The 22,104-nt window shown below is 41.6% G+C and overlaps 2 protein-coding genes across 5 annotated transcripts; one reads left to right on the plus strand and one right to left on the minus strand.

The window, feature by feature from the left end:
* The first annotated feature begins 1,676 nt into the window (after window positions 1–1,676).
* pex10 (peroxisomal biogenesis factor 10) lies at window positions 1,677–8,836 on the plus strand. Of its 3 annotated transcripts, XM_076739990.1 has the most exons (7): window positions 1,677–2,204; window positions 4,164–4,244; window positions 4,368–4,780; window positions 6,059–6,225; window positions 6,622–6,757; window positions 8,225–8,269; window positions 8,659–8,836. In XM_076739990.1, exons 1-7 carry the CDS (start codon window positions 2,093–2,095, stop codon window positions 8,761–8,763), a joined length of 1,059 nt encoding a protein of 352 aa, XP_076596105.1. In that variant the 5' UTR covers window positions 1,677–2,092; the 3' UTR covers window positions 8,764–8,836. The 3 variants fall into 3 exon arrangements, with proteins under 3 accessions (XP_076596105.1, XP_076596104.1, XP_076596106.1); XM_076739989.1 differs by having other exon boundaries at window positions 1,679–2,204; window positions 4,368–4,784; window positions 8,225–8,836; XM_076739991.1 differs by lacking the exon at window positions 8,659–8,836 and having other exon boundaries at window positions 1,679–2,204; window positions 8,225–8,426.
* An 8,819-nt stretch (window positions 8,837–17,655) lies between these two features.
* Window positions 17,656–20,616, minus strand: LOC143327300 (uncharacterized). Of its 2 annotated transcripts, none has more exons than XM_076741571.1 (5): window positions 20,483–20,616; window positions 20,241–20,333; window positions 20,112–20,162; window positions 19,100–19,294; window positions 17,656–18,782 (listed from the first exon to the last, which is right to left on the minus strand). In XM_076741571.1, exons 2-5 carry the CDS (start codon window positions 20,302–20,304, stop codon window positions 18,352–18,354), a joined length of 741 nt encoding a protein of 246 aa, XP_076597686.1. In that variant the 5' UTR covers window positions 20,305–20,333; window positions 20,483–20,616; the 3' UTR covers window positions 17,656–18,351. The 2 variants fall into 2 exon arrangements, with proteins under 2 accessions (XP_076597686.1, XP_076597687.1); XM_076741572.1 differs by having other exon boundaries at window positions 18,226–18,782; window positions 20,241–20,330; window positions 20,483–20,506.
* Window positions 20,617–22,104: the final 1,488 nt, after the last annotated feature.

The following is a 22,104-nucleotide window of genomic DNA, read 5'->3' on the forward strand; positions in this document are numbered from 1 at the left end:
CAACAAAAGCTTCAGTTTAAACATGTTAATCACAAAGCGCCGCAGCTGTGAACACTAAACTGTTATCAGCCTTCCAAATCAAGTCTGGACTGATGCCTTAAAAACAGCTTAACCAACAAATACACAGTTTGATGTAATGTCTGAAACCTGCAGGTAGACGAATGCATCAATCCAGTCAAGTTTGTGTCTTACCTGTCAAAATCCTAAACTCTCCCCGTGCTCTCATTAGTGGTTTAGTCCAAACAGAAAAGTGCTTCCCACACCATCCACTTTCCATCTGCAACAAGTAACAAGTAGCTCCTGAGCTACAGGGAGGAGGGAAAGGAAAAACCCAGCTCCTCCCCTCACTGAGAGCAAAGTTCAACTTCCTGGTATGCAGGATGGTGGGACAGACTGTCCAAGGGTTGATGCAAGTGCTGAGAAAAGTCGCTGTAAAAGGATAGCAGAAGGCTTACAATCGGATGTTCTTCATAGTGGTTATAGTACACCTGGCTGGCTCAGGGAGCAGCACTGAGGAGACAAAGAAACTGGTTCTACAACTTTCCAGGCAGATCGCAGCAGAGCTGCCAGGGCTTTGAATGAGTAGATTAATGAATGTACTCAACCTTCTCACACAGGTACTTGTCTGCTATAACAGAAGTACTTGGCTTGTAGCAGCTGTAAGTTGCTACAAGCCAAGTACTTCACATGTAATTACAACATTGCAGTAAATATAATTCTTAGAGGTGCATTTATGTAACTTAAGTCAAAGTGTTTCAATATATCAGTCTGATGTTACGATATTTATCAGGTTGTATTGTTGTATTACCTGCCAGTCCAAGCCAATATATCAGTCATGATGAATTGTTGCATGTCATTCCTTTCCTTTTCCCCCTTATTTCTTGTCATTTATGACATCGTCAGAATCTCTGATAAAAACATAAATATGAACCAAAGATTTTATTTCTAAAGAATGTTCTCAGTTTATTGGAATCTGATTTTGAAATAGCCAAATATTAATATCAGAACCCACCAGGCTAGCCTCTGAGAATTTATGGGTTTAATCAACCTCAGGGGAGTTTATAGGCATTGGCACTTGGGAAACACCATTTGAACCGTCAGTGTTACAAAATAAAATGTACACAGAACATGATTGAACAGTTAACTTAATGAGTAAAATGTGAAAAATAAAATAAATAAATAAAAGGAAAAAAAAACAGCTTTGTTTTGGCAACTGGTCATAATTTTAGTTTTGTGGGCTGTGTTGTGGAATATCGTGATCAGTATTTCTGAAATCCTGGTCATGAGCCTGACTGTATCTTCAGTTACTGGAACTTGTGACTGAATTATACTGTTCTTGATTGTGGTGTTTTTGCATAAAGGCCTGTTTTATGACCTTGGAATAAAACCACAGTGTTAAATGAAGATGAAATAAAAGAAAACCCCAATAAAAGCACGCAATATTGCTCTGAGGGGAAGAGAAACGATTAGGAATTTGATAATGTATTAATAAGTAAAATAGACAGATTATGAGATGATAAGTTAATACATTTTCAAACATCTTTTCTGGAAATGCAGAAGTTATGAGGAAGTTGATCTCTGAGTCCAGCAAGTGGACTTTATTCGCCGTATCCACTCGCTCAGTGAGTCTGTCATTCCTCCTCCTGCCAGTGAGCGGCGCTGTGACTTATGAGCTTGATTATCAGTCTGATTCATTTGTTGTCAAGGCATCTACTTTCTATCTGTTTCCTGATTTAGTAGCAACTGTCAGAACTATTTTAAGGGAATAATAGGGCATACTCCGACTGTGCATAACACAGGGACTGAGTACCACACCAAGGACAAAAGATAGTCGATGTGAGCTGAGCTTGTTGTTAACGGCGTGCTGTCTGTCGTGCTGTGTATTTTCAGCCCTGTAGACTCTTGAACGTTTGCTTGCAGTTTGGAGGCTAACTGGACTGACAACCTACTGTATGGCTGCAGAGATCTAACGATACTTGGAGGTTTTTCTTTCCGAAATACTTCGACCATTGGACACGAACATTTCGCCATGAACCGTAACTTGGGTTGGTAAGGTTCGCATCCGAAATTAGCTAACTGATGTTAGCTTGCAATGCCGCTCGCTCCTGCAAACCAGTCCCAGTTGATTCGGTCCAGTCAGAAGGATGAATATTATCAAACGTTTCTGAGAAACAACGCCAACGAAGCTTTCCAGACACTTGCTGGTGAGTTTGTTCACATTTAACTCTCTTACCATTCGTCTTCTTGAGCTAGCTTACTTCACTGTAACATGTAGCTTTGAAGCTAACTGGGCAGTGGCTTTTACCTGTCTGGATAGTTGCAAAACTACTTAAACAGGTCGTTAATTTTAGAAAATCAAGTGAACTTCCTGTGCTGGTGTGGATGTTTGTGGGATTCAAACCTCATCCCGTACAATTTTTCATGAGTAGTTTATTCAGTTCAGTGGTCACTGCCCGCTGTTAAAGAAGAACCAGTTCATAAATGCGGTTATGTTTCTTTTCAAATAGTAGGTGAGCTGGTGGTCATCAAAATAAAAGCTTCTGTTGTACAGTACCAGCCAAAAGTTTAGACACACCTTCTCATTTATATGAAATGATGTAGTAAACAAAAAAGTTTGAAACAAACCAGGATATGTTTTACTTTTTAGATTATCCAAAGTAGCCATCATTTGCTTTGATGACAGCTTTGCACTCTCTTTGCATTCTCTCAGTCGGCTTCATGAGGTAGTCACCTGGAATGATTTTCCAACAGTCTTGAAGGAATTCCCAGAGGTGCTGAGCACTTGTTGGCTGCTTTGCCTTGACTTTGCGGTCCAACTCATCCCAAACCATCTCAATTGGGTTTAAGTCAGGTGATTGTGGAGGCCAGGTCATCTGACGCAGCACTCCATCGCTCTCTTTCTTGGTCAAATAGCCAATACACAGTCTGGAGGTGTGTCTGGGGTCATTGTCCTGTTGGAAAACAAATGATGGTCCCACTAAGCGCAAACCAGATGGGATGGCATGTCGCTGCAGAATGCTGTGGTAGCCATGCTGGTTAAGTGTGCCTTGAATTTTGAAAAAAATCACCAACAGTGTCACCAGCAAAGCACCCCCACACCATCACACCTCCTCCTCCGTGCTTCAGGGTGGGAACCACACACGTAGAAACCATCCACTCACCTTTTCTGCATCTCACAAAGACATGGCGGGTGGAGCCAGAAATCTCAAATTTGGACTCATCAGACCAAAGGACAGATTTGCACTGTTCTAATGTCCACTCCTTGTGTTTCTTGACCCAAGCAATTCTCTTCTTCTTGTTCTTCCTCAGAAGTGGTTTCTTTGCAGCAGTTCAACCATGACGGCCTGATACACTGCTACTTCAACTCTGTGAAGCATTTATGTGGGCTCTAATCTGAGGTGTTGTTAATTTGTGGTTTCTGAGGCTGGTACCTCTGATGAATTTATCATCTTGCAGCAGAGGTAACTCTTGGTCTTTCTTTCCTGTGGCAGCCCTCATGAGAGCCAGTTTCATCATAGCTTTGATGGTCTTTGCAACTGCACTTGACACATTCAAAGTTCTTGGAATTTTCTGGATTGACTGACCTTCATGTCGTAAAGTAATGATGGACTATCCTGTCTCTTGTCTCACGTGGTTCTTGCCATAATATGGATTAGAACAGTAGTCAAATGGGTCTATTCACTGTATAGACCTTTGTACCAACCCTACCTCTGCACAACACAACTGATGGTCTCAAACACATTAAGAAGGCAAGAAATTCCAGAAATTAACTCTTGACAAGGCACACCTGTTAATTGAAAACCATTCCAGGTGACTACCTCATGAAGCTGACTGAGAGAATGCCAAGAGTGTGCAAAGCTGTCATCAAAGCAAATGGTGGCTACTTTGATGAATCTAAAATATAAAACATTTTCTGGTTTGTTTGCTACATAAATCCATTTGTGTTCCTTCATAGTTTGGATGTCTTCAGTATTAATCTACAGTGTAGAAAAAAGAAAGAAAGAAAAACCATTGAATGAGAAAGTGTGTCCAAACTTTTGACTAGGACTGTAGGTCAAAGTGATAATGCAACTGCTTGTTCAAAAGTGAAATGGCTGCATAGGAAACTTCAGCACTTGTCAGTATTAAAGTGTGTTGAACTCTGTTTCTCTCTGGTTCTGTAGGATCTAAACGGTGGCTGGACTGGAGGAGAGAGATAGAGCTGCTGTCAGACCTTGCGTACTATGGATTAACAACATTCTCAGGTATTTAGTGAACAAACCAGCATGAAATCTAGTATTACTGTGTGTGTGTGTGTGTGTGTGTGTGTGTGGTTTACTTGTTGTCTTGTGATTTAATAGTTCGATTTTTATCATTCATCTCCCCAGGTTACCAAACCCTGGGTGAGGAATATGTCAGCATCGTCCAGGTGGATCCGTCTAAACGTAAAATCCCCTCAGCACCCAGACGAGGCCTCTTCGTCCTCTGCCATGCCTTCTTTCCTTACCTCCTGGACAAGGTCCTGATGTGTTTGGAGAACGAGCTGGAGGGTGAGCAGGAGAGCCGCAGCGGTGTCAGTCGGCGGCGTGCGACTGCTGGCCTGTGGAGCCTGGAGTCCTGGCTGAAGATGTGGATTCAGCGGGCAGTGGGGCTGCTGTCGGAGCCCCAGAGGAAGGCATGCCTGCCAGCCGTGTTTGTCCTCCAGCAGAGTCTGACCCTCCTGCACAGACTCCACGTGGCTCTTTTCTACATCAGTGGCGCTTTCTATCACCTGTCTAAGAGGGTGGCTGGCATCAGCTATGTAGGTGACTCTTGTTTGTGTACATGCTTCAGATGCATCTCACATATTGACAGAATAAGAAAATACTCTTTCTAGTATTATATTTTGAAATGACAAATACAGTAAGACCAGCGATACATTGATTTATGATGCGTTTCCAGTGCAGGAACTTTCTCCAGGGATTAGGAACCTCTGAAGAAAATCTGTGCATTTCCACCTCAGGGACCAGGGTAGAAGGCAGAGGGAGTTTGATTCTACAGGCAAAACACAGAATACTAATCAGTGTTGTGTTTGTTTTATTTGTCGGGCTTTTTAGTTACACGCTGGGAATATTTTCTAAAAAGTGTCAGCCTTCCTGGGATTCTTAATGACTGCAATGTTCAGTCTGTCCCTTGAAAGCAGTCAATCAGTTCTTCATTTGAGTGGGCACTTGCGGTGGGGACAGCTTACATGCTCACACTGGATGCATTTATTCCAAAACTTACACAGCAAGCGAAACATATCACATCAAAACATAAAGATTATGACGGACTTTCCCCAGTTTTGAAAACTGTCATTTTACCCCCCATCACTGCTTCACATCATTAAATGAATCCTGTTTTTTTTCCCAACCACTAACAATTAGTTTACCATTTGTTGAGCAGGCAGGGTGTCAGTATGGTACACCATGATGAATAACTCAAAGAGTGTGCTTCCCATAATGTCTTGGTTTTATTGCAATACTTTTGTGCAATGTCAGAATACACTCAGTTGTTAGTGTATTAGGTAGACATAGCTAAAACAACCACAGTAGTCACATGAGGACAGGCTCAATTTAAAGCAGTACAATTCAACAATACCACAATCTACATGCTCTCGAATGTTCGCACAGTTGAATCACCACCTCCCTAAAACAGTTCAGCATAAACTGATCATGTGAACCTTCATGCCAGTAGACTGTTGTATTAGGCTGCATTAGTTTGAGGCAGGTGACCAGAATGAACTGGAAACTATATGTGTGCTAGAATTTTATGGGGTGTTTTACATATTACATTTACATTTCTAGGTGCATAGAATACTGTTTTTACATTCTATTTGGTTTGAATATATTTGATATTTTGAATAATGCCTACATTTTCCAAAAGATCTTTCAAAATGTGTGTTTCCAAATCCTCTGTGCAGATCTCAGACTGTCAGCAATTTACAGAGCATAGAACCCCTGCAGTAGTTACTCATTGTTTTCTCCCTTTTTGCTGTCACAGTGTGACTCGCGGCACATGTAGCAGTGCACTTATGTCATCTGTCATCCTGTGTTTGTAGCTGCGTGTGACGGGGCTGAACAGCGACGATGGGACCATCAGAAGCAGCTACAGGCTGCTGGGGGCCGTGTCCCTCCTCCAGCTGCTCATCACTGTTTGTCTGCAGCTCAACAACTTCAGACAGAGACAGAGAGCCAGACAGGAGTGGAAGCTGTACAGGAACCTCAGGTACAGGACCAGGACCAGACAAAAAACAGCTCTGGAGATGTGTAGGCTGTCCATGTAGACTCCATCTGGTCTTATTGGCAGGGCAGAATGGTGGCTTAAAACAAAAATTCAGTGCTACCTGGCCAGTAGTTGTTGTTGACTTACTCTGGACTTGCAGCACAGACATGACATCAGTTAATTGAAATTACTACCATCAGATTATTTCTTTTGGTCTACCAGCACACGCAAGTGAGCCTTAGAAAAAATTGTGGATTCTGGTTATATTCAATGAAACTTTCCGTTCATCCTTATCTAAAAAAAAAACACAGGCCGCTACTGGACTAAGTATTGTGGTAAAAGACTAACATGAGATCATGACTTGACTTCAGTGCTGAACTCTTTGAACTGTCTGTCCAGTCCTCAGCGTACGCAGAGCTCAGGCCCCAGAGTTGCCCGCTGTATCCTGTGCCTGGAGGAGCGGAGACACTCCACGTCCACTCCCTGTGGACACCTCTTCTGCTGGGAGTGCATCACAGAGTGGTGCAACACCAAGGTCATACTCGAGTCACAACCAACACAACTCATGCTTTGAACCAGTTGTCATCTGAATCTCTGTAACTGTACTACATAATTAATCAGGGATTGTTGGGAATTAAAGGCAAAATGAATATGATTTTCCAGAAAACAATGTATAGACTGCCTGTATTTAGGGATCCTGTAGAATCCCTCTCAATCATACACATACGACAGACTAGAAGTGTGTGGGGTGTCTTAATCTGCAGGAGCCTGCCCTCTGCCTGTATTTTCTTATGTTTCTGGGCATAATCTTTGGGCAGCGGGTGTGGAACCCCCACTGAGAACAGCGCACAGGGTGTGAGGGCAGGACTCGATAAAAACATGTACTCTTTCTGCTTTCAAAGTAGTGTATGCCTGATGTAGAACCACTCATATCAGCACATTTAAACAAAGATGAAACAGCACCAGCCTTGAAACCCAAGCCAAGAGAGGCTGAATACTGAAAAATATAAGATTAAATGTCAGATTGGTACTCAAACATCCTTTTGGTATTAAGTGTTAAAATAGTTTTAGAGCACATTCAAGGCTGCCTGTCACTTCTAACACACATACTTCAAACTCGGTTTGACTGCTGGCTGTTGATAAAGTTAAGTCAGAGGGCTGTGGGCTGCTCTGTGCTGAGAAGTGGACAGTGGTCCCACGACCATCCTGGAATTTTCTGCCCAGTGATATCAAATGTACTGTTAATAACAAAACAACTTTCAGAAAGCATAACAAACAGGATAAACACATACCCGTACCTGACATGCATGTATGGATGATTGTTAGGAATTTTAATACCCTCAGATTCTTGGGTTTGTCTGTCTGCTCAGTCTGCTTTTTTTCTGTTTTTCCTCATTCATTTTCCTGCCAAGTCTGTTATCACCTTATCCTTAATGTGTCTCTGTGTGTATCTGCTTAGCCTGCCTGATTGTTTTTATATCTTAGGTTGTTTGTACTTTTTTAGTGCAGGTCTGTGTTATATTTCTGTGTTCAGGACCCCAGTAAGACTGAAGGAACATCCATGTGTTTCTAACAGGATCTGTAATCAAACAAACAAGCAAACCTTTGAGGATCAGGGTCTGTTTTGGGTCCAGTTACCAGTGGGCAAAGTATCCGGCTTCACTAATCTCCCACGCTAACAAATCTGGTGTCTTTAATAGCAGAGAGCTGTGTAGAAAACATTCAGCTAACATTAGCAGGCTTCTTGTTTCACTTACTGTAACACCGTGACAAACGCACCGACAGCAGATTGTTTCACATGTTGCTGATTAACATTAATTCCATTGTGGGTAAAGCTAAATTTGCTGGTGTTTGTGCTCAGCTGAAGAGCATTTGTGAGGCAAGAGAAACACCAGTTTGTAACATAACTCCACCGCAACAAGAGGAACAGAGTATGTCCACATCTTTCTGAGTGTATAGAAGTGTAACGGTCACTTGTGTGTTTTGTTTTTATGTCTCACAGGCGGAGTGCCCTCTGTGTCGGGAGAAGTTTCAGCCTCACAGACTGGTGTACCTGAGGAACTACAGCTAGAACTACAGAGCCTGATACACACACACACACACACACACACACACACACACACACACACACACACACACACCTGGTGGATGGCCATGCAACCTTTGTGTTCTTTTTCAAAGTAATTGCCTCTTTTATGGCTGATTGAGAATTAAATTCTGGATTGTATCAGTTCAGACATGTAAATATTACTTGTAATTTAAATAAACTTTAACAGATCCTAATATAAAATGTGGGGAATGTCCAAATGTTTGTCTTTTATGTGTTTTAATATGTTTTTAATAGTTGAATATGACCAATTTCAAGTAGGGCTGCCTGAGACGGCACACTTAAAGAGTCATTTTCTGTGTGTGTTTCTACGTCACATGGATGTCAAGTTCACAACGATACCAGCTTGGTGTGACCCCCCCAAAACGCTGCTGACCTGCTTGGAAGAGGCTACTGGCACAGGAGAATACTACAGTTGCAGTCAAAGACAGTGAACCAGCAGCTAACAGAGCACCATGAAAGCTTGGACAAATGTTGATCATCATTAAAGGTACCAATGGTCAGAGAGCTGTGGCATCTAAAACTGGCTGCCATGCCAATTTATTGATACTGTTCTGGCTGCTGCTGCCACTGATGTTTGTTTCAGTTTATTTGGGAGACACTGCTAATGCTGACTGTCAGTTTCAATGGTTTTACAACCTGGAAACATGCTGTGCTGACCCACGTGAAGCATACAAGGTACATCACAGAGCGTATGTGGCTCAGTTTCAGTTGTGTCACAACAACCTAGCATGGCTGCACAGCTTGAAACCCAGTTACAAGCAGAGCAGAGGGAAAGATGCTCATCAAACAGCTAACAACAAGGTTTTGCAATAGATAGTAACAGTGCAGTAAATTTTATAAGCTGATGCTGATTAAATCTGACGACTGTCTTGACGTGAAACTGCGTCTCAGCGAGAAGAATTATATGTCTTATGACAGAGTTAATAAGATGATTGACATGATTTCACTCAGTGTTTGACGAAAGCTTCTGTCACGTATTGGATGGATATTATGCAATACTCACGGATGGTGCAATGTATTGCCTGGGTTGTGCAGAGGGCAAACATACGGTGGTGCTGCCAACATGTCAGGCTACTTGATGGCTTCACTGCGAGCTTTAAAGTGCACAATCCCACAGCTACGTTTGTGCACAGGACTTAATTTATGCCTTTAAGACGATGGGAAAAAGGTAAAGTGATTGGATATGAGGTGATACACCTGATGAAGCAATTCCCCAAGCAGAGCCATGCGTCCCAGTCACTAAAAATGAAACATGAAACACAAAACCTATGAACCCTCTGTCCAACATGATGGACAGTGAGAAGTGACGCTGTAAAGTCAGTAACTGACAGCTCCTCTGTGCTCTGTGATGGAAGAGTTTCTGGAAGAATCTCACAGTGAATGTGGTTGGAAAGCTGGGATCATCCTAGCCAGGCTTGAAAAATTGAACACCTATAGTATTTAACTGTGCGCCTTTAACGATGTGATCTCCTTTCAGACTGTTGTCCAAGACATTTCAAACAACACACCCGGAGCTCAGCTGCTGTAACGCAAACCTTTTATCAGCAGCAGAGGCCAGATCATGCATTTGACAGTGTTTTCAAGTCAATGATTGAGGCCTTGAGCTCCCCAGTTGTCCAGGCAACAGATACTGGATATGCATTGCACGCATGCATTTCAGACTATTACAGGAAACAGCACTTTGAGGTGTTGGATTTGCTGAAAAGTGAAGTGAGTAGCTGTTTTGATCAGAGAGACTTGGTGGGAGTGATGGACACAGAAAAGCTGCTGGTCACAGCTGCCTCTCCCATCTTCTATAATATCCTTCTACTCAGGATTTTGACTCTGACAATCTGCGTACACACTTAATCACGTTGCCAGACACCCGTGAGACATCAGAAATTCAAGCCTGAAAAGTCAGGCTCATAAGTCCCTGTTGTCTCTGTGTGTAGAAGATATGTATTTTGAGAGTGTCGACTCTTTATAAAAATGAAGAGGTGTTGATTTAGACTTGTGGTAGGATGTGTTTTGGTTGTGGACTGGATGTTCACTACTGTTTCATCTGTATGTTTGTGTGTATAAATTGGTTTGGTCAGACGTGTGGACTTAAGTGTTGGATCAAAGGTGATAATGCCCCGTTAAATGCTTCACTCTGTTCACCAGCTAGTGTCTAATTGTGTCTATTTGCTTCTGCTGCTGCTGCAGCAAAGACTGATTATACTGCTGAGACGGAATCAATTAAGTTGTTGCTGTATAAACAGAACAAGCTCAAAGCGGTTCAAAAGCTCAATAAAGGCAAGGGCACCAGCACAGTGGTTAGAATTCTGGGTGGGTTGGCCCCTACAAGCAGCTCCCTTCATATTTCACACAGTCATTTGATCCAGTGTCACTGACATTGAATAGTGCAGCTTTAATTAAATTCCCACCAACAGATGGACACGCAGTAACTTGTGCACTTTACTCAGGTGATAATCCAGCCTTGTTTCTGTTAAATAATGATTATGCATCTGTTAACTGTGGAAATCTTAATCATTCAACATATACATTGTGTGGCAAATACAGCGTTTGTGTTTTTTCTGGCCATGTTACTGTAACCATTTAGACCAAATAGAGCCTAATGAGATCCAAAGTGACAGGTATTTGTTTCTAAAGTTGTTCAGCCCACCATGAAGATTTCCAGTCTCAGTCTGTCTCTGTGTGGTTGTTATGTCCCTCACTTTCTCTTTGATGAAAGATTCAGGCTGAATGTTGTGAGTAAAGCTGCGGTAGTTTTTGGTCAAACTGTACCGACAATAAATCTGTTATCCTTCACAATATTTATCTGTGTTCTCCTCAGTCATGCCTCATGATGGGGACTTGGTTGAAATGCCCTGAGCTTGAAGCCCTGATTCAGCCCCTGTGTGTGAAAATGTATGTGATTTTAGCATCGATGACATTTTGCTGTGGGAAAGGAACATTCAATTAATGGTAGACAATTGGACAAGTTCTTTAAAGCATACTGAGGACTCCACCTCTGCATGGCCCTACAGATGGTCAGGGTTAATGAAAAGTCAACGTTAATTGCAGGTCAAAGAGGGACTGCCAACTATCTTCTCCTGCATGAAAGTCATTCATTCCCATCTGCCACGACGACCCCCACACCCTTACTTTCCACCTTACCACAAAAAGAGCACTACCTCCTGCACTGGCAAAGAACACTGGCAAAAAGTGCAACATCACCCCATATGGACATAATTCCTGGACATACCAGACTACTTACCAGCATTTCAGATATCTTGATCACCTGTCATTTGTTTGAATGCTTAAAGCAACATGTTACATTTACCTGGCAGGAAATCTCTTGTGGCCCTGTGAATAATGACAGTACGGTCTGCAAAGCGAAGGTGGAAGAAGAAGCAACAGGTTGCAACAGTGCCACAAACTCTCAAAGGGATGAGGTTAGGGTGGATGGTTGTGTCAGCACAGATTTGAGTCCGTGTCATGAATTCCGTCCTGTCTCCTACCAACAATGAACACTGCTTTCTTTTCAGAAACCAACCCGGCTGTCCTCAGGCCATATTTGTTTTGTCCCTTCTCCTCCTACCTAGCGATCCTGTATCAAAAGGAAGTTCAGTAACTACACAAAGCAGAGGTGAGGTAAGAGTTTGCACAACTCTCACTTTTTTTTTCTAACAGATAATTGTTGCTGCTCTCTGGTATTTTCTTAACATCTCAATATATCACCAGAGTCTGTAATCATGCTCTCTTAAACTTCCCGGAACACCAGCTTTACAATGGGCTGCTGTCTTCGATGCTATGTGTCTCTGTTTAACTGTAAATACATCTCTGAAATTGTGCTGCAGGATGTGTGCTATATGGAGTGGAAAGAATTGGATGACAGCAGACAAGTTCAAACCTGTGGTTGTCATGGATGCTCAGTGATCGCCTGGGAAGTGTATCTGGATGAAAAGTCAAATCTGTAAAACGTATTTTATTTGTTGTCCATACAGACACACTACTAGAAAATGCTGCTGATGAAAATTTGATATAAACCTTAGTTACTAATTACTTTACACATTCAGATTAGCAATACAAATAAAATCCAATGAATACATTATGATGTTATAGGTTATAATGAGATAAGTATTTATTGATTCTCAGAGGGGATATTCACAAGCTACCCAGCAGTAAATAAAGATATTAAAATGACCCCCACCTTAAAGTGATGCTTACACAAATGCATCAATAATTATATACAATAATATAGTGAAGATGATTCTGAAAAGGGACATTCTGCATGAGTGCTATACTTGATGTTCATTTTAATGCTACAACTTTTACACTTTTACCTGAAAAATTTGAATGCAGAGCATTCATTGGTAAGTGAGCATCAATATGATATTGGTTCATTTACTTCAGTAAAAAGTCTAAGTACTTCTTCCACCACTTCTTCTAAGCATGACCACATCTTCAACTGACCATAACCAAATATTTGTTCTTGTAAGCTGCTGGCTTCATTGGCAGGATGTCTGTTCTTAAGTTTACAGTCATTGTGGAGGTCCAAACGAAGCAGAACAGAGTAGAACCACTGCTTACTGAAAGGAACCAATTGAGGTGGATTGGTCATCCAATAAGGATGCTTCCTTAACACTCCCTTTAGATGTTTTCTGGACGCATACAACTGGGAGTTGACCTCAGGGCAGACCACGAACGGGGGTGTAGCTGCACTTTGCTTAGCCTGCTGTCACTGTGATCAGGACCCTAGCTTGGATGGAGGGATAGACAGTCTTTACAAACCTTAAGCAGGTAGCTTCTTTTAATCATAACCGCTGTTGTTCCCTATCATGTAGTCTTACACCCTTTCAGACAGCAGACACATGCATGATGATGTAAAAGTTTGAGTGAGCTTCTGGCTGTTGTACATGCCACCATCACTTGGTAACAATACAGTTACTGTTGCTCAATGGACAACAGACACAAACTGGCTGTGAAACTGTGTGAATATAAAGACCATGTTTTAATAAAGCCTAACAAGTATGCAAAGTCAGCACATCCTGCTGGCCCTCCTGAAACTGAGCAGATGTTCATTAAAGCAGCATTAGAGGCCAAACTCAAATGCATTAATGACTTTCTAGAGGTGTCTCATGGCCCACACCAACTGCCAGCACTCAGAAGTGTTTACATCCATAACATACTCTGGAGGCACATTCTCTCGCCTGTTGACAACCAGCCAGTTCACTTACACTGCTGTCATTTTGGATAATCAAGTTTTCCCCTCTGTGGAGAGTATGGCTGACAATGGAAGCAGATGCTGTCAGGATAGCTCTGTTCCCTGAGCTCAATCATGTCTATTAGACTGCGATGATGGATGTCTGCTGCTCTCCCTCCTCTCTCCTCATCATTAACGGCTAGGCAGTTGGCTGCGTAACATCTTCAATTCCACTCTGAGAGGAGTATTCATTTGAAAATATGAAACTTTTCCCTCTTTAGTTTTCCAGTGTCTGTAGGGAAGCAACAGAGTGAAACTGATGTTGTGAGCTGCAGAACAAGCTCCACTCGAACAAAAAGAGAGTTCAAGTTGTAAAACACTACATAAGGTTTGTGGTTTGTAATACTTTTTAATGTTTTATAAAACTTTAGTTCCTCACATTTCACTGGCATAAACAGACACACACAGCATTCAGACATACAGACCAAGGAACAAACTGCAGTCAGCAGCAAGGCTTCACCAGCAGGCTGATTGAGCGATGTTCAGAAATGCCAACTTGAGAATGCCTTCTGCCAGTCATACTATGCACACGCGGGAACACCGTTCACAAACACTGCGCTTCATTTGCAATGACACCTATAAATGCCAGCTGACAATACAGAACTATATTACCAGACATAAAAAACTTTAAACAACAGTGAATAAGGAGATGAATAATGCTTTCCATAGACATTTCAGACTGATCTGCTGATCAAATAGAGCAGAGGTTGTCCATATCTGGTTGATTAGCCCTGTTTTAACTGAATAATAGCACCGCCAATGAAGCTCTGCTGACTTAGTGACATTAAATTTCCTAGAAATCTTCTTAAAATGCATCCCGCTGGTTTGCACAAGATGCAACTTGACACAGCTCCAATATGGCTGAATGGATCAGTAAACAGTGAATTATGGTTGATATCTGAAAGTGTAACCAGGGACACGGGAGTTGAAAGAAAACTAAACTCTAACCACAGAGATTCAGGTAGAAGCTGAAGAGCCCTGAGAGCTGAGCACAGCTGAGAGGAGGAGACATCATGGTCCACCGTGCTGTCGAGCAGGACCGCAGCAGGACTCGACATGGCTATCCCTTGCTGTGAGGCTGTAGTGGAAACATGTCATCACGGCTTGGCTTGGCTTGGCACAGCACGTCTAAACAGAGTCACAATCATAGTGTATGCGAACAGTAACCAGTCAAAGTAAAGCTAATGTTAATATGACAACTTGAGTTTTATTTTGTTGATCTGAAATATTAATAGCATCCTCAACAAAGTTATTTGTTTAAATCTGCAAATAAATCTAAAACAGAGCCAAGGGTTTAAGAAGAATATAATATCCCAGTTTTATAAAGGTAACTCTAAGTAAGAGCATGCAGTGTGTTCACATCGAAAAAAAATAAACACAGAAAAATGAAAACCAAAATGTTCTTTCCTGCCGAATAAAAAAAGTGGAAAGTTATAGAATTAAAAAATATATATCACGAGAAGTTTTTACACTTTTTACACACTGAGATGGAAATGTGACTGTATCAATAAAAACAAAATATAACAGACACAGACTAATACGTGGACAATAGACCTGAATGATGTACATGATGTATGTAACTTAAACATCCACTGAAGAGACAGTAGCAGACACTGTGTGGAGGTATGAGGAGACTGTCACTTTTCTCTGATTAATGCATGAAACAAACAGAAACGTCATATTTCCAGCATGTTTTTTCCTTGTTTTGCAGTCAAACTGCAGCTCTATTGATTACATCTTCTTGATGCGGCCCCTTCCCCTGCAGTGGTTTAATGACACTGACCGGAGAACTGGCATCGTCTACTGCTCATCTCAATGCACCAAATTCTGATATTCACAGTGGAGCTTTCATTTCTTTAGATGCCTGAAGAGTATACAGCTGCCAGCAACATGAAACCAGAAGAGTGGAACAGTTTCATCTACCTGCCCAACTCTTTGGATGACCTGGTTAATGTAGGTACTCCCTACTGTGTTGTATGAGGAAATCAGAATCAGCACCAGTTAATTACCTGTCTCTAAGAGGCAGGGGCTGGATCAGCTGAACTGAATCTGTTGCCAAATCCAGATCAATCCAAAAGGGGAGGCTGCTGAATTTGAGGACGGAGAGCTGGATGGACGAATGCCTTGACTGACTGACTGATTGACTGATTGACTGATTGTCATACCTGATCCAGTCTGACCACCTCCAGAACTGTGATGAGGGTCATAATTCAGATTAAAGACAAGCTGAAAAGTGTGCACACTGTGATTTATGCAGAAATCATTGTTCAATGAATGGAGCCTTCCTCAGCCTGTGAATGGAAATCATATACTGCGCCTGCAGCAGACACCTGGACGGAGCCTCAACACCTGTGAGATGTTTAAGCCCACACACAAACACAGAGCATCCGGACATTCATGTGATTAGCGACCAGTGTTGGGAATAACATCATACAAAGTAACGCCTTGCTGTTCCACTGCTTTTGGCGGTGACTAGAAATGTAAATGATTACTTTTTTAAATTAAATGATGTCATTGCAAGTACTGAGATTTAAACAGGCTGATTACTTTTTTCTGAGGTGAAAGTAGTAAACAGCTTCAGAGAACAGAAGACAAACATAGTTTATTCCCTGAATATTCTGCTTTATGATTGAATGTTAAGGTGACGTAAGACAGTTCAGACAATGTGAGCTTGCTTTTCATCAGCGTGATTGTAATGTTTTTAATATAAACTGAAGAAACTTGGGTTCATCACATCTAATTATTTATTATCTACTGTGACAAAGCTTGTTAATATGTAAAATCCAGCATGTTGTAGGTTCTCTTCTACCTACTCCTGCTGTCGAAAACAATATAGGTCAAGGTGGGAATGCTAGTCATTGCTGCCCTCTAGTGGTCAGGAGTATTGATAACTACTATCGCCACTGAGATAATGGGTACAAAGATGAAATTAGACAGTTGTCTTGTCCCACACCGTGCCACAGCAACACTACCGCGCAGGACAATAGTTTCCTGCTCTGAGCTCTGGCTTTACGCGACTTGGTTGGTGCCGTGAGCAGCTGTGAGTGTGCAACGGCCGTGCGTCCTCGTCTCTCCGTTACGCTGTCTGAAAACTGTTCCCCACTGGGTGGAGCGGTGGATTGCGAGCCAGTGGCAGGCGGACCACCTGGTGGTGGTGTCCCCTCACTTTACTTATTGTTGGCAATAAACTTTGGTACGTCTATTTTGGATCCCTGTCTCTGTCACTGTGTTAGCGGACCTGTGAGCCTTCTTCTTGGTGTCCCTGGTAAGGGTTAAATCACTACTTCCTGGGGGTGACATTCCCCTAGGTGGCGTCGTCGACAATACACTACCATCCCTTGGTATATTGCCTGCCTCCAACTTGCAACATAGGTATCTTAAATAATCAAATTATTTCAAGTGATCACATTAAATGAATCAACTGAGGCAGATCAGCAGAGCCCACCAAGACCTTGAGCCCCTAATTGCTCCTGATGATCTGACCAGCGCTTTCATGGGACCATGAATAAGAGGTAAATTGTAAAGCACTTTGGATAAAAAGGCGAATGGTAAATGAACTGTATTTGTACAGCACTTTTCTAGTCTGAAGACCACTCAAAGCGCTTTTATAACTGAAGTCCGCATTCACCCGTTCACGCACACATTCATACAGTGGTTAAGCCACCTGCTCATTATGAGCGTTATCAATTCACACACTGATGGCACAGCATCGGGGGCAGTTACTGGGGTTCAGCATCTTGCCCAAGGATACTTCGGCATGTGGACTACCGAGGCCAGATCGAACCACCAACCTCCTGACAGGTGGACGACCGCTCTACCTCCTGAGCCACAGGTGCACCGAGAGGCATAAAAGCACTATATAAATACAGTCATTCAAATTAATCAGAGCAAGCAAGTGACCGTACAGATTACTTTATATACATAAAAAAAAAAGTTAGGATTTAAAAAGTTCACATTTTAAATTTTAAAGCAGTTTAAATATACAACATCTTTCCAAACTGCATGCTCAGAAGTTTCTACGGAAAACAAGGATCCATCTCAAACTGAAATGTATGATGTAAAAAAGCACTCACTGAATAAAAACGTATTACATAATATCTGACAGTGGGACCCCTTTATTTTGGGAGCAACAGGGTATTTCAAATAAAAAGAAGTTTTTTCTCACCAAGACATCAATATCACACAAAATAGTGCAGTGAAAATGACCAAGTACAATATGTTTAAAGTCCTTACAGATTAACTTGTCCTATCACTCAAGATGGCAATGCTTCAACAGGCTTATGACAACATAGGATGATTGACATCGAAATCCAATTAATCTGTAACAAAAAATAATGCATGCCTGTTGAACCAGCTTTGTACAGAGATTTCTTATTAATAGTAATAATCCTGGCAGTAGCTTGCTCAACTAAGTTCCCTTTATTATAAGGTATCCCAAAGTCAGTAAAACATTTGGACAAAGTATATATTGACCTATGTACTGTTGTAGAACTGTGATGTGTAGGTAAGACTGGTAGTACGTTTACTGTATGTAGAAATCACTTGCATCACCGATGTGCTGAAGCAACATATAACTTCTGTTCCCCAAGAGGAAGTGTTAAAATCCTTGATTTATCTTTATTTCTCAGGGTGTTTGAAGCTTACCATGTTGTAACCCAGTGGAGCGTTGAAGTCTTGACATTTGATTCTTATTTATTCAGCTTCACTCATCCAAAAGAACATGGTGCCAGCTGATCCTTTGAAAGTTTTTCATTTGATGGTTAAAAGTCTCTGAATTGGAGTCATAGTTAGCTTAGGTCAGAAGAGGTGTAATTTTATCTCCAATTTTCATGAAACCATGTATACAGACAGTTATAACCAGGGCATGTCCTGCAAAGACATAGACCAGTGTGGTGGTCCAAAAGGCAAACAGATACACCGCTCTGTCACAGTAAGGCACTGTAGCCATGACGGCATGTGTTTGCGAGGTGTTCAGGTGCTCTCTGTCTGTCTTACTGCTGATGCTGCTGAGGGCCAACGCTTGAATCAGATTCCTTAAAGTCCAGTTGCTGTTGATCACCCAGGTCTGGTTGAGGTTTGGAAGGCTCTGGTTGTGGTTCCCCAAAGAGAGGTCAGGCTTGTTGTCAGGTGCAGAGGGAGAATAGATACTGTTGTTGAAGTTGTTTGGATCGATGGTGATCTTGGCGTAGTTGGGTGGATATACAGAATAAATATGGTAACTGCCTGAGGATGCAAGGGGACACAATAAATCAACGAACATGATCTCTTCAGCAGTTCAGTGGATATCTAAAAACTCCAACAGATCACATGGAACTAGATCAAGATTATTCCTCTATTATTAAATCATGCTAATTTTACCTAGTTGATGAGAATAAAATGATATGAAATACATACGAACATACTGAACATCATGAACATGTAGCATTGTATTCATCACATCAGAGGTGTAAGAAACTAATGACCAATGCTTAATGTCTGTTTTTTAATACAAAGACATCAAGATCCCAATGATGACAATCCAGAGATCAAGTGTAATTTACCAAACAGGAACCAGATGAAGACAAACAGGACCAGGCTGAAGATGCACAGAATCCAGATCCGGCTGCCCAGCGCTGCTGGACAGAAGAGCCTTGGTAAAGCGAACACGGCCATTAACAGCAGGGCCACTATCCCACACACCATCACATACACTGGGATAGCTGGTGCTGCTGGACACTCATACAAGTTCACTGCACCTGTTTACACAAAGCAAAGGGATTTGGAAAGCTCAGACATGCTGATGCTGCAAATCTTTAGGTGGAAGAAGACTGAATTGAAATAAATGAGACATAAGGCTGTGATGACACTGTGCATAAAGTATAGGTTAACTAGTTTCTTATATGTTCATGTAAGATTAAATATCCCGAAACATTCAATTTCCTGGTCACTCTAGGACACACAAAGGGAAGGAGGCTGTGCTCAGTGTGCCCTGAGGATGAATCCAGTTTACATTCAGTGTCACCATGAAGTCACACTTTTGACTCAGTCAATGAGTTCAATTTCAGTGACATTTGATGCAAAATACAGCTGTTTCTGTTTTGTACACAACACATCTGAAGCCAACACAACACGTCATTAAAGTTGTTAAGTAAAACCAACATTCCCCAACATGTTTGACTTTGATGCTTCACAGCGCTGCCATAGTGTGACTGTAGACTCTTAGTCTTGTTTCCCTCAAATTCAGTCGTAGTGCTACTGTTTGAGTGTGCTAACTATGATGTGTACTACGGCTTTACATCACAATATGTAAAAACAAAAAAAAAAACAATATGTATTCTTAGAGATTAAAGGTGGGTTCAGAGTTTAACTGGGTTTATGTCCCTGAATATGACTCGTTTGATTTCTGGTCAATTTTAAGAATTTTATGGTGAAACATATAGAGCAGGAGAAAGAATTTTAAAACATCAAATGCATTACTACCTTTTGCCACTTCAAACACAGTGCCTATAAGCTTCATGGTTTTCAAAATTAGAAAATGATTGAATCAATAAAAATGTTGACTGGATTACTTACCTAGAGTGATCTGGGCAATAGGGAAAGCTGCTACAAAGAGAACAGCACATCCTAAAGGAGAAAATAGAGAAGGTTAAAATTCAATGTTAATAAACGTAGTTCTTTACTTGTTTTTTTGTGATTACTTACCTGTAATAAAGACACTTGCGTTAATAAAGCTGCATAACCAGTTCCCAAAGAAGTTCCCTGCCATTCCTACAGACAGCAGGCTGCAGTGATCTGCTGTAAAAGAGAAAGGGAAACTCCATCACCACAGAGGAAGAGACTGACACTGCTGGACACTCCAGGAGTCACTGGTCTGCTGATCAGAATATTTGTTTATGAGGTGAAATGAAGAGTTAAATCTGAGCAAGAAAAGTCAAAAGGCTCACCGCCTGTCTTCTGCTGCTTCGGTTAGAACAAATGAGTGTCAGGTTGAGTAGTTGGCCAAGTCCACATGTCTCAATTCTTCAGTGTGTCACTAAAGACACACCTCAGGAAGGAACATGTAAGCAGGAATTTTCCTCTGTTGAGTCAATATCACAATATTACTACAATACTAACACTTCAGCTACCAGCCTGCTGGTACTGATAGCAATCTCATTATCAGGTGTAGAAGTGGCATGGGGAGCCATAAAAAAGTTTAGGCAGAGCCAACAGATGAATTTGATATCACATTCAGGTGAATGGGACAGACACATTTACAGATAGACAGAGAGGCAACCCAAAAGCAACCATGGCTGTTGCCTGTGCAGAGGCATTAAAAAGTCAGCTAACCACTACTAACCACTCCTGGCACCCCCACTGCTGTTCGTTAAGTTGATAACTCTGAACACACGGTAATAACTGAAGGAGACTCCTGTGAACATACTGCATCAACATTTTTATCAACCCCTGTCTGCATTGTGGCAGCTGAACAGTAAGATATTCAGAGTAAGAAAACAAAGCTGACACATTAAAAGTGAGGGGCTTTCATTCCCAAGGAGCAGATCCAGTCTTGTGGCTTGCAACAGTGCTCGCCAGGAGGCATCCCGATACTGAAGATTGTGTCAGTCTGTCTTTTTCTCGTTACAGTTTTAAGTGAGTCAGCATTGTTGCCGGAGGCTGCAGATGATCTGATTAGTGGCATTGCAACACAGGCAATTACACAGCGGTAGGAAAGGAAAGGTGGTGCTGCGCTACGTGCACTGCATCATACAGTGCAGTAGAGTGTGTGTCAGTGTGTACATCTGTGTATAAGGATTTATCAGACACATATACATCATTTGGATATGAACAGAACACCCTGTTCAAACACATTTGCTCAATGATATTCTTTTTTTTTATATGTGACTTGTTCCAACACAAGACAAGCAGAACACATTTGGGCTGAAGAAGAATTATAGAATTTTGAATCCACCTCTAACTGTGCTGAATTATTTCATTATGCATATAAAACACCAAACACAGACAACATCAGCTCTCTGTGAACACCACCCACAGCACCCACTCCAAAGAGGTCAGAGGTCAATGAGAGGTAATATAATGCCTGAGGCATGACCAGAGGCATTATATTTTTGGGTTGTCCCATTCTCATAATCACAATATGTCAAGGATGCCTTTAGGAAATATCTTCAAATATGGCAGAGATATCCACTTGGACTCAAGGATGACCTCATTAGATTATGATGGTCAAAGGTCAAGATCACTGTGACCTCACATCCATCCCATTCTCATGAACGTGGTATCTCAGGAACGCCTGAAGGGAATTTTATTCCATCTGGCACGAACGTCCTCTTGGACTCGAGGATGAACTGATTAGCATTTGGTGGTCAAAGGTCACTGTGATCACACAAAACACATTTTTGGCCATAACTCTAGAATCCAAATGCTAATTATGACTAAATTTCACACAAATTTCTAATAACATAGAATAATGAAGTGATGGCATGTTATATCCAAAAGGCCAATGGTCACTTTGTCATCATAATGATCTGCAGAATCGCTTTTCTGTCCATTATTCAACACCATGACT

The sequence above is a fragment of the Chaetodon auriga genome, chromosome 10, assembly GCF_051107435.1.
Source record: "Chaetodon auriga isolate fChaAug3 chromosome 10, fChaAug3.hap1, whole genome shotgun sequence".
In the NCBI taxonomy this organism is placed as follows: Eukaryota; Metazoa; Chordata; class Actinopteri; order Chaetodontiformes; family Chaetodontidae; genus Chaetodon; species Chaetodon auriga.